Raw genomic sequence first — 14919 nt, forward strand, 5'->3', positions numbered from 1 at the left:
ATATCTAGCTCACAACCTAGAATTCATATGTTACCTTTCGTTTTCCCTTTTTACTTTTTCACCATTGAACAAAATTTCAACTACATCAAAACTCTGCTGATTCAGTAGAATATACAGAATAGAACATATCAAATACACGGCATCAAAGAATTCCTACATCTAAGAATTCCTAGAAGAATCACGGACGAACTAGCTTGCAAACCACCCTCCACACCTATGCAAACTGCTGTTCCTCAGTAATCAGTATGACTAATAGGAACTAAAGGTACAACCATCGCTCGAAGTATTTGTAATATTGGTCCCATGTATACTATCTGAACAAGTGTAATAAACCCAAACCGTTTAAGGGCTCGGTGTATGTTTTACTGGTCATGTCAGCTCTCAAACATTTTTCAACAGACCTAAGAAGCCACTAGTTTATATTTCCTAAACCTTGTCTGGCATTGTAAACAAACACATCAGCCATGAACAACTCCTGATCCTTGTGCATTCAATTTTCGTATTCATTATATCCAACTGTGGGTACCATAGAATTTCAGGAAGAAAATTACCTATTTCTCCTGTCCAAAGCCCTCTTCTCACGTCAAGAGCCGTTCATTGCAGAGTAGTTTCAATGGCAACACACCATCAGGATGAAATCGACCTTCTTTGTCTTCGCGTGTTGAAGGGAGTTGACTGTTTTGATTCTTTGCATTGGATGTTGGCAGGGATGGACAAAGCCCTAAAAGTTGCTGCTGCGACTGCTGAGAAATGTGAATATACTTGGAACCTATAGTTTCTAGAGATGATCGGGGAGCTTGCATTTGATTCATTGAGTGTGGATCCCGTGCAATATTCTGCCAATTTGCAATATGGGACGAACGGAGTAGACCAGGCCTGAACTGTGCCGCGAGTTGGGTTGTCCAAATCTGCTGCTGCTGCTGCTGCTGCTGTTTAGGATATGCCTGTTGTGTTGATCTTGTTGTGCCCAAAGGAACAGGCCCACAACCATTACTGAAATATGGAGGCACTTGTATGTGAACCTGTATCAACCACAAAGTTTCTCAAGAGTTTCAGATAGTAAATCAATCTATGGACTACATACTAAACAGAATATCAAAACTAGAGACATGACGCCCAGGTCATCAACACCAGTCTCACACAACTGCCTGTCTAACAATTACAATTGCAGTAAAAGTAAAAGTAAAAAGTCCATATTTAGAACGGTGTGTAATTGGAAAGGTCCAAATCCCTAAATGACAGACGTAACTTGAACTGAAAGAAAGAATACTTCTACCCATTGAAAAACCAAGTTATGGCAGCAAACAGTTAGAAATACAGGGGTACGCTTTGGAGCAAAAGCTCTTGGGCCAGAGCAGTTTACATACAGGATTTCTGTGTAATATCCTGCCACTGATTTTGTAAAAAAAGGCAAATCGAAAATGGTTAAACTTCTAAAACATAGATGATCGTCCAAGAATTCTATTCGGGGTAGTGCAAGTTAGGCCCGAATCCAACCCCTGAGATTAGAATGAGATATATCCATTCAACTGAAAATCAATATTTTGTTACTTCGATAGTCCAGGTTCAGACCCAGAGAGAGACCGGAAGCATTTCCCGTCAAGTGATCTATATAAATCATTAATCTTCCCATGAGAAGGGACTTGTCCACTTGTTGCTTGAGAGGGGTTATGAAACAATAAATGCAATATGAAAGAAAGATACCTGCGGTGGCATCGATGGTGGTGCCACTGATACTGATGTAACTTGATCCTGGTAACGACTTAGGGGAAAACTATTTTGAGGCATAGAGCAAGAAACATAGGTATTACGCTGTGCAACTTCATGCAGTTGAAGTACATGATCTTTAGCTTTCATATTCATTCCCAACCTATTTACACTTACTCCATTGTTTACATATGTGCCAGCTCCAGTTGACAGAGACAGGAAATTATAGCTCTGCACACACCAAAAAAATGTATCAGATCAAGATGACAGACAGAAAGTACAGTGATAATGATAAGAACATCATCAAGTACCTGCTTCTTTGAGTCACAGTTCCCGGAGAGTGAACAGTCTTCTTCAACCTGACCATTTTTGAGGGGTACTGTTGCATCATTTTCCGTTCCACATATATTCTTGTCAGCAGTAGAGCAAAACATGTGGCCTCCCTGGCCAGATGCAAGAATTACATTTAGGTCTTCCTGTTTGCCAGTGACAGGTCCAGCAGACCTATATTGCGATGGTCTAGATTTGCTGGCATTTAAAGGCTTAATGTCTACTTCTTCTGATGCTTGCAGCACCTGAATCATGCGGCTAATGTAAACATGAGCAAGACATCTTTTCCACGACTTCCTTCCACCATTTATGGACCACGGTACCTATTAATGGAATCCCACGACTTAAATAGTCAGAAATCAGGAACAACCGAACAAGGCAATGGAATCTAGTTGTCAAGAAATTCATAAACAAATTACAGGGAAGAAGTCTTCTCCAATCCACAGATGGTACAAAAAAGTCTACCTTGCCAGCTGACGAAGTATCTTTGCAGGAAACGAGTTTGGACGAGGAAGTAAAATTAAGCCAAGATGGAATTATTGGAGCAGAGGACCTGTAATTTGTAAGAAGGATAGCATAAGACCATTGAAAATGCCGAACTGTACATTATAACCATATTTAAAATCTGAATGAGCAAAAAGCTTACTCCAAAGAGAGTCCATCAACACCCGAACCATGTAAAGGTCTTGATGCCAAAGCTGGATAAAATAAAACAAATATTAACGAGTGAATATAAATTATAACTGAAGAAATATCTAGATGGAAAGGAAGATGTAAAAACCATTATCTCTGCACTCTATTGACGTAGCATACTCTCTACCTTGACTAGCTTCTAAATCTGTTACCTGGAATGCACACATGAAACAGATTCATTAAAGAAAAGATAGGGCCAGTCAACAAAAATCAACAGGTCTGCAAATGAAGCTTACTCCTATGTTGATGTGGGATTCTCTCTTAGGAAACTGGGATTTCTGTGGTTTTATCTCACTTAACCTGCATATAAAAACAAAGAGGTCTCAAAACTGAAACACGGGAGAGAAAATACACAAGTGCGCATGAGCTTCTCAGTCTAATACTTACCCCCTCTCTCGGTTCTGTTCAGTTGAACCATAAGAAGTAGAATGTGTAAATTGTCTGTCTGCACATGCCCTAAGCAGCTGAGGGGTCTGAAATTGTGTTGGGGGAACAGAAACTTTCAAGTTCGGATTCATCTGTCGCCTTTCTGACAATTTAGACCAAATAAAAGGTGCAGAATCATCCACAGCTGTCGCCTGTGAAGAGTCCCTTGGTGAGCCCTCTGTAGTCGATGCATCTGGTTTCTCTTTCAGAATTAAAGGATCTAATAAGATGGAAATAATTACTGTAACATTAAAACCTAGATAAAAAAAACATGCTTGAAACAGCCAGGAAATGCAAAACTATTATAAGAGGTAAGAAAAACCTTCAGATGAAGGCATAGGATCACTGTGCTGTTTCTTCGGCAAGTCTGATGATTTTGCCTCAAGAGACACATAGTCCTTATGGTTGACATCCACGCCAACGTGAGGGATCATTCCGGCCAAAGCAAACAATGTCTCTGCCACCTCTTCCTCTTCTTTAGAAATTCCCACTGAAACAGCCCCTTTTAGGAAAGGTTCTGACCAACCATTCTGCTGCATAGCAAATGTTCAATTTTCAACAATACCATTGAATTAACTATTTCAGTATAGATTCTCTCAAAAAAAAATAACTATTTCAGTATAGAGAACAAACCATGCAAATCTTAGACTTCTTCAAACTATTGCTTGATCTTTTTGCATCTGGCGAAACCACTGAAGCTGATTCACAGCTACGTTTTCTAATTGCTGCCAACAAAAGCACGATTTTACACAAACGAGACACACTAACCTGGTTAATATATACATTAAAAACAGATTTTTAGGGAACAATATTATACTAAAATAATGCTTTTTTTTACTGAAATAGAAAAAGGGAATACACAGAACATCAAAAGTGCAGCTTCCAGCATGTTAAAAGGTGGAAGAACATACAGAATCTGGTAATCAGGAAAAAAAGAAAAAAAAAAGTTAAAGAAAAGGGATTAATTAAAAACTAAAGTACAATTTAAGAATTTTTAGAATTCAGAAACTTATCCATAATGACCCACCACATCCCATCTTAGTAGTTAGTACACATTAAACAAATCATTACCTCAACAAAAACAAATTTATAACTCCAAAATCCTCAATGTATCCCTTGATTCAATCCCAAAATAACCCAGAGATTGTCAATAATCAAACAAAAAATTCGCATAAATAATAGCTCTAAAATCCTCAAGAAATCCCTTGATTCAATGCCCAATCATAAAAATAAAACCAAACAAAAGTTCAAAATTACCAGAACGAAGCTTCCTTGGAACAGAGGTATTGTAATCACTGAATATCTGCAAAATACCCAGGAAAATTTAATCTCATTAATCATCATAATGTTACATTCAATTAAATCTACAAAACCCAGAAACTTAAAATGCCCAATAATCATCAAAATATGTGATTAAAATCAAATAAACAAATATATAGAAAACACAGAATATTAACACACTTTTATCATGAATCCTCAAAAAAACACAAAGTAAAAATTACCTTTCTGGGAAGCTTGAATTTGATAGAACTGACAGTAGTAGAGTGAAGCAGCTCATCTTGAGCATCAAAATCCATTTCTCTCTCACCAATACTCAGTTGTTTTACTTTCTCTCTCCTCGATTCTTCCTTTTCCTCGATACCTTCATTAACACCCAGATAAATTAATTTCTAAGAAAAAATTATCCGAAAACAATGGAGAAAAAACAGAGGCACCAAAAAAACAGAGATATATGTAGATAAAAATTTAAGGGTTTATCCATAAAATCCCAAATAAAATATATACAAAATAAAATAAAAACATAAAAATTGTCTGCTTCTGCAAATAAAATAAGAGGCTGGTTGGTAATATGAAAACGACAGATGATATTTATTTTACTACGAGTATATTGAGTGAGTTACCAGAAAATACAAGCAGATGATGATGAGTCTTCTTCTTGTTGGGGCCAGATTGCCGACTCATCACACGCCTCTCGTCTCCTCCACTCTTCTCCATCATTTTCTCTCTCATCTTTTTCTCTCCTCTTTCTCACTCTAAAAAAAAAGCAACTGAAAATGGTTACTGAAGAAAAGGAGAAAATGGTGGGATTTATTAATTTTTTATTTTTTCACCAGGAATTATCAAAGCCAACCAATCGAAAATTGAAGGAAAATTAAATTTTCCAAATTTATTTTCAGCAAGCTAGAAATGTACTCCATCAATCAGTACGAAATCTCCCTACATATTTCGCTTCTTTTTTCTCTCTCCTCAATCGCACTTTATTCTCTCTCCAAAAAAAGTGGAATTCGTTTCTCGTGTTTAAAGAGAATCGGGTTCTTCACGAAACGAAGCAGGATATAAAAGCGAAATCGAGAGAGTAACACGGCCGTGCCCCCAAGAACAACCAAAGATCTAAGAATGGAAATTAAATGGCATTAAAAATGTACTCTACTCCATAGAAGAAGAAGTGAAGAAGAGCTGCAAATGAGCAAATCCCCAGAAATATTACCACATTTGAGAGGGAGGAGAGAGAATAGGGAAGCGCAGAAAATTCTGACAGACGGCGAGAATAATGTCATTTATAGCTAAAATGGGAATAATAGTGCGAGCAATCGCGCATGTGTGGGGCCTTTATTAAATGAGTGGTTATGATTTTCTGTGAAGAACATCGGGTTTTTTTTTTCCGGTAGGAGAGAAACGTAGTACTCCGTACGGTGATTGATTTGGGTGGGGAAATGCAATGCGTGTCTAGAGTAACTGAAACTTCGTCGCCACATACTACGGTTTTTTTTTTATCTTTATTTATTACGAGTACTCATTATTTTGCTATCGTTAATTGAATGTTTGCCATGTGTATTAATTATAAAATGGTAAATTATTTTCTCATTTTTCGTTACCCTACTCTCTTACTCTGTTCCAAGGGGATCGTTTTTTCGGATATCAGATATGTGTGGCAACAGACATATCAGCTAAAAAGACAAATAGCTAAAAGACAAAAAAGGAAATATCATTCATGTAAAAAAAAGTACCATTATGTAATAAAAAAAAGTACCATTCAATTTCTTTTTTGTTATTTTTCCTATTTTGTCTTTTGCTATGATATGCATTTACAAGCACATATCTGATATCCGAAAATACTTCCTCTTTCCAAAGGTCCAAGTATCATCCATGACTATTTCCGTATTTCGAAATGAATGCGCCTTCGAAGCGGAAAAGGCTGAGCAAAATTATCTGAAAATTCGAATCTGAACACCCGATCCGCATTCGATCCGATTTTATTGAATATCCGATCCGAAATTGATTTCTGATCGAATATTCGATCCGAAATAATCGGATATCGGATATCCATGCGGATATTATTTTGTTTAAATCGTATATCCGATATCCGAAAAATTATCAAATATCGGATATAGAATATCGAATATCCGATTCGAAGATCCGGAATATTTATTAAATTTATTGTTTTATCTCACCACGCTGCAATTCTACTCCTCTCACTTTCTCTCTCTTCTAATCTCCTTTATGGGTTATCTTCAATCTCTCGTCTCTCCCCGGCGACACTCACCGGCGGCCGACCACTCTTATCTAGTTATCTCTCACAACTTCATAAGCAGCGTCTTGTTTCCTCTCACCGACCACCGCACAATTGAGCGGGTGATTTAATTTAATTTAATTTAGAGACAGGAGGCATGAAATAAACGCCGTTGCTTAACGACTTTACCATTCAAGTACATTGCGATTCGAATTGTTCTTTGATGTGTTTACGCTTTTGGTTGATTTCGGAAAGGAGTTTTTAGAAAAGTCTGATTAAGGATAAATATTTCATTGTTAAGTATAGATGTTGTATTATGTATATACGAAGTATATTTTAGGGAAGCAAATAGTGGAGTTTATATCTGGAGAAAGAGGAAGAATTGAAGAAGATGAAAAGAGCAGGTATTGTTGGTTATGTTAAGGAATAAAGATTGGTTTAAAGGCTTGTTGTTGTATTGTGCTGTTGGAAGATTGAGATATTTGATATTAAATTTTTTATTCCACTTTGAAATAGATTTTTGTGTGCCTTGATATTAAATCCCAACAGTTGTTATGCTGTTGGAAGATTGAGATATTTGATATAATGTTTAGCAAGGTAATATGATCAGTCGTGCCTTGATTAGTGAGTTCAAAATGCTTATTTATTAAATTGTTTGTAGCAAATAATTTAAAGTTTGAGCAGGAAGACAAATTAACAGGAGCATTTCGGATATTTGATATCCGGATTACCCGATCCGAAAAAATCGGATATTTGAATATCGGATATCCGAAGTTTTCGGGATCAGATACGGATATCAAATTTCTGAATATTCGGATACGGATATCCGATCCGAATGTTGATTTCGGATCGGATAACCGATCCATGCTCACCCCTGAATAGCTAAGTATGTACTCCGTAAGTGATACTGAAACGGAATGCATACTGGCTTGGAATTTACTCGAGCTGGACTTTTTGATTCCGTAGCTTGATTTGAGATTTTAATTTCTTATATCGACTGAAAAGAATGGTGTTTTGAAGTTTGTTTCTGTATTTACAAGTCAAAATTTCAAATCAATGAAAAAAGATTGGTGGCATCAGAGCCTAAATAAAGCGTAATATATTTTTTAATTGCGATTACAACAAATGATGAATACAATAAAAGAAGGGTTTCACTACAAGAATTTGTGTTTTTAACATCTCAATTTACCGATTGTTTTTTAAATTAGTAGTTAAAATCCCGTTTGTTGTAAAATTGGTTGCAAATTAGAGTTGATACTACTATATTGCAGACTTATTTGTTCTACTTCAATGGATAAAGGTTGCAACTCGCAAGTTGCGACATGTCATATTGTCACCTATAAAAATAGGAAATTAAAGATTTTCTAATATGAATATATTGTCATTAGTATAAAAAGGGTAGGAAATCTTTAATTTTTAATTTTTAATTTGCAATATCTTATTTTCAATTTTGAAAAATATTCATATTTCGTTGACGAAAAAAATACAATTAATTCGTTGTTTGCTCTTCACTTCTTCAGTTTCCCTCAAAAATATGTGTTCTTCATATATATATTTTTCCTCTAAAATCCAATTAAAATATTAAATGCATGACTTTAGTGTTTAGGTAGACGCTGACAAAATCTCAGGGGCATCTCAAAGCTTTGAAGGTAATTAAAAATATACGAAATTCTTTAACCCATATATATATATATATATATATATATATATATATATATATATATATATATATATATATATATATATATATATATATATATATATATATATATATATATATATATATATATATATTGTTTTAAAGTATCATACCAAAACTCTGTTATTTCATAAGTAAGAAATATTCACTATTATAAAATAATAATTCTGAAATTCCATAAAATATATCACTAGAGATTATAAGTTTTATTTATAATCTATATTGTTATAACGGAAGCAAAAAAGATTAAATAACGTAAGTAAAGAACGCAAAGATTTCACGTGGTTCACTAACAGTGTGTTAGTTACGTCCACAGGCAGATGGGAGGAATTTTTTTGTTGATCTCGAGGAATACAGATTACAGAATACAACTAGGTTATGACCTAGAGAGTCTATATAGTACTCTCTAGAGGGATGCAGAAAAGCCTAGAAAATAGGCCCAAAACAGATAGCCCTAGTCTAGAACAACAGATGGCCGGGCAACGAGATCCCCGTATTGGGGTGTTGCAGTTGAAGGAAATAATGCCCTTGGTCCAAGTATGCATTCTATGTTAAGTCTAATAAATGCGGTTCAGTATTAATTAACAAGTTAATAATTCAGTGAGATCAAGTGAGCTGAATGCCTAGCTAGAGGCCGCTTCAGTTCAAGTGGAATTAATGATATTAATCCACAGCTTACTCTTGACTGAACCCGTAGGGTCACACAAATAGTACGTAAACGGATCAAGTATTTAATGGCATTAAATACTCCATCTATGGATATTCGGAATCGACGGATCTTGGTTTCAGTGGGAGCTGAGATCGTCACAGGCAAGAAATGAATACTCCGGAAACGATGATATTGCCGAAAACGGAAATATGGATCGTATCGGAAATATAAATATTATCCAAGTCGTAGATGTTGCCGGAAACGGAAACATGGTACGTATCGGAAAATATTATCGGAAATGGAAATATTGCCGGAATCGGAAATATTGCCGGAAACGGAAATATTGTCAGAATCGGAAATATTATCGGAATCGGAAAATAATTCCGGAAACGGAAATATTAAATATTTGTTCGAAACGGAAATTAATTCCGGAATCGGAAATCTTAAATGTTGTTCGTATCGGAAATGAATTCCGGAATCGGGAATTTAATCGGAAGCGTATCGTACGAATTAGCATCGGACGAGGCCCGCTAGACGAAGGCCCAACACGAAGTCAGGCCATCGCCCAGCGAGCCGCACGCAGCAACGTACGCCTCGACCAGGCCCAGCGCAAGGCCAGGCCCAGCCAAGGGCGCGCGCGCGCACGCAGCACCGCACATGGGCTGTGCGCTTGTCGTGAGCCGCAAGGCCTGCGCGGGTGCACGGCTTGTACGATGCGTGTGCGGGAAATCCTACTTCTATTAGGATTCGTGCGAAGATTAAAATCCTAATCTTATTAGAATTGCTTTGTTATTTAGAGTCCTAATAAAGTTCTAATTAACAAATCCACATCCTAGTAGGATTACAATTCCTTTTCCATACCTCTATAAATAAGGGCCTAGGGTCATTATTTATACACAAGTTTTCAAGTATTCAAAGCTAGGATTTTTAAGCAGAAAAATCAGCCATAACTCTTGCCCATTTTAGCCGAAAATAAGTAGTACCTTAAGGGCGATTCTAGTTGGTCAATCTTAAGGCGGATCCGGACGTGCTGTGGACTATCTACGGAGGGACGACACTTGGAGTCCTAAAGACTTGTTCTTGTTCGGTTCGGGCGCAGCTAGGGAAGGCACGCAACAAAGAGTATGCATCTAAACTATGCTAAATGATTATGTGTAAATAATATGTTTTCCTGGCTTTATGGTTTTTTCCGCGTGATTTATGAATTGTCATATGTATCATAACCTAACAGTGGTATCAGAGCCTCTTATTATTTTCATAATCTAAATTGCATGAACATGGTTAAATATTACAAATTTGCAAGAATTAAAAGGGGTGATTAATTTTCGTAATTGTTAATTAATTGCAAATTGCGTTTATTTAATTATACGTACGCAGTTTTTCGGCAGTTTCTTCGTTACTCATCCAAATCGAGTGATTTTTGTGTCAATTCCGCATGTAAAAGGCATTCTAAAATTTTGACAAAAATAGTAGTTTTCGGCCGAACCCAGAATTCTCAAATTCGAAGCCTAACTATGACTTTTCGGAGGTTTTAGTTTTTCGAATGCAAAATTTCGTAAATTTAAGATGTTAAATTAAATATTTGCGATTTTTGTTGATAAATCTTGAATTTTTGATTGACCTACTGTATATGTTTAACAAGTTTGAATGCCTAGCCTTGTTAATTATGCAATCTAATTTGTAATTATGATTAATTTGTTGAAAATTATAATAATTTAGAATTAATTTGATTTTCATAATTAATTATAATTTAATTAGATACCTATGATTAAAAACCACCATAAAAATTGTAAATTTATGTTAAATTTTAAATTTTTATGACCTAGTCTTGAATCCATGTTAATCGGAAATCAATTAAATAATAAATTTTCGATTTTTCGCCCTAAAATTATGAAATTAATATTATTTATTAATTTGTCATTAATTTTGAATATAAATTTTAAAATTTTATGCGATTCGCTCATATAACTTGCACGCACAAAGCAATGGACGCTACGTGTTACCCTTAAGGGGTGTTGTATAGTGCGGGCATGTGACGACGAGCAAGGGAGCTCGTCGCCCATGCGGTACGAATGCAATGAGCAAGGCCATGGTGCACGATAGGGATGTCAATGGGGCGGGGCGGGTGCGGATGTAGGTCCCTCCATCCCCATCCCCACCTAAAATTTTCATCCCCATCCCCGCCCCATCACCCATGGCGGGTACAAAATTCATCCCCATCCCCGCCCCAACGGGTGTAAGCTAAAATCCATCCCCGCCCCACCACCAACTGGGTATCCATCCCCGCTTCATACCCGCCTAATTTTTCTTATTTAGCAAATATTTGCTATATATACAGAGTAATAAAAGTTAACTATAGAAGAAAATACCTTATGACTAAAGTAACATATATAATCGAAAAAAATACCCGTAATAACAAAAAAATCCAAACAAAAAACTCAAAAATCTCACCTAAATTCATATTATCACCTAGACATGTAAGTAAATCCACAATCACCTCATCACCCATGGCGAGTATGAAGCGGGGCGAGCGGGGATGAGGAGGGTCGAGTGGGGATGGGGTGGGGCGGGAGGGGATGGGGCGGGTTCAACAAAAAATCCACACCCGCCCCATCACCCATGGCGGGTACGGTTTTTATACCCATCCCCGCCCCATCACCCGCCAAACCTACCTCCATACCCGCCTACTTGGGGCGGATGCGGGGCAAGTCTCCCACGAAACCCGCCCCACTGACATCCCTAGTGCACGAGCACAAGGCAGCAGCCCTGCCTTGTGTCGTGGGCTGTGTGCAATGGGCGAATGGGCGAGGGCGAGAGAAAGGCCGAGCAGTCGCGTGTGGGCAGCAAGCGAGCTGCGCCACAGCGCGCACTGCCTCGCGCACAGCGAGCGCAAGCTCGCGTGCCACGAGTGCTACGCCCAGCGTCGATGCCTCGCGCGCAGCGAGCGCCAGCTCGCATACTGCTGCCTCGTGCGACGAGCGCAAGCTCGTGTGCGGGAAAGGCAGGCGCGCAGCGAGCGATGGCTCGCATGGATCGAGCGCTGGCGAGCGCGCGCAGCGAGCGATGGCTCGCATGGATCGAGCGCTGGTGAGCGAGCGCAGCGAGCGATGGCTCGCGTGCATCGAGCGCTGGCGCGCGCAGCGAGCACCAGCTCGCGTGATGCCTTGCGAAGGTGAGCAGCAGCGATGCGACGCAGCGTATGGGCTGCGCGCACATGGCCAGCGATGGCTGTGTGCGTATGGCCCATGGGCGTGCGTTGCGTGGGATTGTTGCGATGCGATTAGATCGTTTTGAAATTTTAATTTGAAATTTTCAGTTTACGTAATTTTAATTAATTTTAAAATTAATAATTTAAATTATTTTCTTGGATTTTAATTTTGAATATTGTAATTATAATAAATTTTATTTATTCTAATTATTTTACTAAAATTAAAATCATGAATTAATTTAAATACGACTGAAATTAAATTAAACTTTTGGATTCAATTATAAATTTATATGAGCTTTAAATTTTAATTAAATTTGTATGTTTCCGGTTAGACTAGAAATACATTTTTATGTTTAAAATTAGTAAAGCATATGAATTTATTGGTTTAAGTGGGAGCCCTTTTTAGTCATAAACTCTTGATTAGGTCTACAAATCCTTAAGGTTAAAACAACTTGATTAGAATTAATAAGGACTGAATAATTTGTAGATGATTGGTGCCCTTGATTAATTGCTGCAAATGTTTACGTGATGCATAATGTGTTTTACTAACCAGCTATGTGGGCCATTCATGATAATGAATGGGTGAATGGTATATATTGTATATGTACTGTTTTGCAGGTTATGAAGTGACTAGTATGGCCCAAATAGGATAGAAAATATGGTCTGCGTACCATTAATTTGAATGTAATTGGTCTAAAGTACCAAAGTTGTTTTTCAATTCAAATATGGTCTGCGTACCATCAAATAGTTGTAATTAGTTTTAATTATAGCTTATTCTATTTGAAGAAAATGGTGCCTCCCACGGAGATTTTCAAGACGGACTTTGAAGTTAAAGCTTCAAGATGAAGTCGGGCCATACTAGATCACATTTATCTTATGCATGTTTTAAGTTATTTATCGCTTTTAAATATGTCTTAAAATGCATGAGATCAAAAGCTTGATTATGTTGCATGATTAAGGATTTTAGTTCACTTAAAATCTAACCAACATAGTAAGAGCCTTAAGTTCCAAACTTAAAAATTGAGTTAAAAGGTGCCATGCCAAAATATACACTTGCTTGGATATCCTTTACATCAATCTAGTAATAGTTTTCGCTCAGCGAGGTGTTACTTATTGGTCCTAAAGGGGCAAGGTACACAAATAATTGTGAGTACATGTTAGTTTTGGTGAAACTCAATGATATAAGTAAGGAGTCCTTTTATGTCGTGGCAAAATCGATAGGTTTACCTAATAAGTTCTTAGACGTACCTATCAACCAAGAATAGTTTCTAGACTATTAGCAAAAAGCTTTTGCTTACCTAAGATGTTTTAGGATTAAGTCGACAAACTGTGCTTAGTTCTTCAATGACTTTAGGATCTTGGAATCATTTTATTCACACCTGCCGGAACACATAACTTGAATAAAATGCTTAATAAACATTGAATTATGCATGTATGCTAGAATTTAAGTTTATTAAGAGAAACTGTGAATGGTTATTTATTTGTTTATTCTTTTCAATTGTAGTTTTAAATATGGCAAACAACAATTCATTCAACATTCGATCAATTCTCGAAAAGGAGAAGTTGAACGGGAAAAACTTCCTTGACTGGCAAAGGAACTTGCAAATAGTTCTTATGCAGGAAGGAAAAGAGTATGTCCTAGAAGAGGCGATTCCCGAAGCCACAGGCGACGGGGTCACTCAGGCAGCCCTCAATCGTTGGATTGATGCCAACAAGGATGTGAAATGTCTAATGCTCGCCACCATGAGTGCAGATCTGCAGAAAACGTTCATCAACTCAGATGCTTTCACAATCATCAGTGAGTTGAAGAACATGTTCCAAGATCTGGCTCGAGTAGAAAGATTCGAGACTCATAGGCAAATTCTTGAGACCAAGCTTAAGAAAGGCGAACCCGTAAGTCCACATGTTCTCAAAATGATTGGACTCATTGAGAATATGAGTCGGCTGGATCAGCAATTTTCTCAGGAAATGGCTACAGACACCATCCTCCATTCTCTTCATAGCGGGTATGATCAGTTCAAGCTGAACTACAGTATGAATAGTCTGGACAAAACGCTCACTGAGCTTCACGGTATGCTGAAGTCCGCTGAAAAGACGCTCAAAAGTGATAAGCAGGATGTGCTTTTGGTGCGTGGGGGCAAGTTCAAGAAATCTGGAAAGAAGAGGAATGCTAAGAAAGGTGGCAACAAGGCCAGCCCAACTAAGCAAACTGGCGCCAAATCTGTAAAGAGGAAGGTCAGTCAACCCACTTCTGAATCCGAATGCTTCTACTGCAAGAAGAAGGGGCATTGGAAGAGAGATTGCTTGAAGCTAAAGGAAGATCAGAAGAACGGAACAGTCGTTCCATCTTCAGGTATTTTCGTTATAGACTGTATACTTGCTAATTCAACTTCTTGGGTATTAGATACAGGTTGTGGCTCACACTTATGTTCCAATCCACAGGGACTAAGAAGAAGTATAAAGTTAAGCAAGGGTGAAGTCGACCTACGAGTGGGAAATGGAGCACGGATTGCTGCATTAGCTGTAGGAACTTACTATTTGTCGTTGCCCTCCGGGCTAGTTTTGGAACTGGAAGAATGTTTCCATGTTCCAAGTCTTACTAAAAACATCATTTCAGTTTCTTGCTTAGATGCTAAGGGATTTTCCTTTTTAATAAAAGACAATAGTTGTTCGTTTTATTTTAAAGAGATGTTTTA

At 37.5% G+C, this 14919-nt stretch overlaps 1 protein-coding gene across 9 annotated transcripts; it reads right to left on the minus strand.

The window, feature by feature from the left end:
• Positions 1-64: 64 nt before the first annotated feature.
• LOC110800743 (uncharacterized) lies at positions 65-5891 on the minus strand. Of its 9 annotated transcripts, none has more exons than XM_056830762.1 (14): positions 5350-5889; positions 5058-5189; positions 4659-4798; positions 4414-4459; positions 3790-3881; positions 3479-3686; positions 3118-3376; positions 2967-3030; positions 2858-2882; positions 2684-2735; positions 2503-2590; positions 2019-2360; positions 1705-1938; positions 65-1022 (listed from the first exon to the last, which is right to left on the minus strand). In XM_056830762.1, exons 2-14 carry the CDS (start codon positions 5164-5166, stop codon positions 579-581), a joined length of 2103 nt encoding a protein of 700 aa, XP_056686740.1. In that variant the 5' UTR covers positions 5167-5189; positions 5350-5889; the 3' UTR covers positions 65-578. The 9 variants fall into 9 exon arrangements, with proteins under 9 accessions (XP_056686740.1, XP_056686736.1, XP_056686739.1 ...); XM_056830758.1 differs by having other exon boundaries at positions 2819-2882; positions 5350-5888; XM_056830761.1 differs by having other exon boundaries at positions 3479-3689; positions 5350-5888.
• Positions 5892-14919: the final 9028 nt, after the last annotated feature.

The sequence above is a fragment of the Spinacia oleracea genome, chromosome 6 (genome assembly GCF_020520425.1).
Source record: "Spinacia oleracea cultivar Varoflay chromosome 6, BTI_SOV_V1, whole genome shotgun sequence".
Lineage (NCBI taxonomy): Eukaryota > Viridiplantae > Streptophyta > Magnoliopsida > Caryophyllales > Amaranthaceae > Spinacia > Spinacia oleracea.

Bases quoted from the DNA above. Each gene is read 5' to 3' on its own strand.
- LOC110800743 (XM_056830756.1), bottom strand. From the start codon at position 5,166: ATGAGAGAGAAAATGATGGAGAAGAGTGGAGGAGACGAGAGGCGTGTG. The intron at 4,460-4,658 runs GTAATTTTTACT...GGTATTTTGCAG, and splicing joins AATTCAAGCTTCCCAGAAAG to ATATTCAGTGATTACAATAC. The intron at 2,736-2,818 runs GTTTTTACATCT...TATTTTATCCAG, and splicing joins AATAGAGTGCAGAGATAATG to CTTTGGCATCAAGACCTTTA.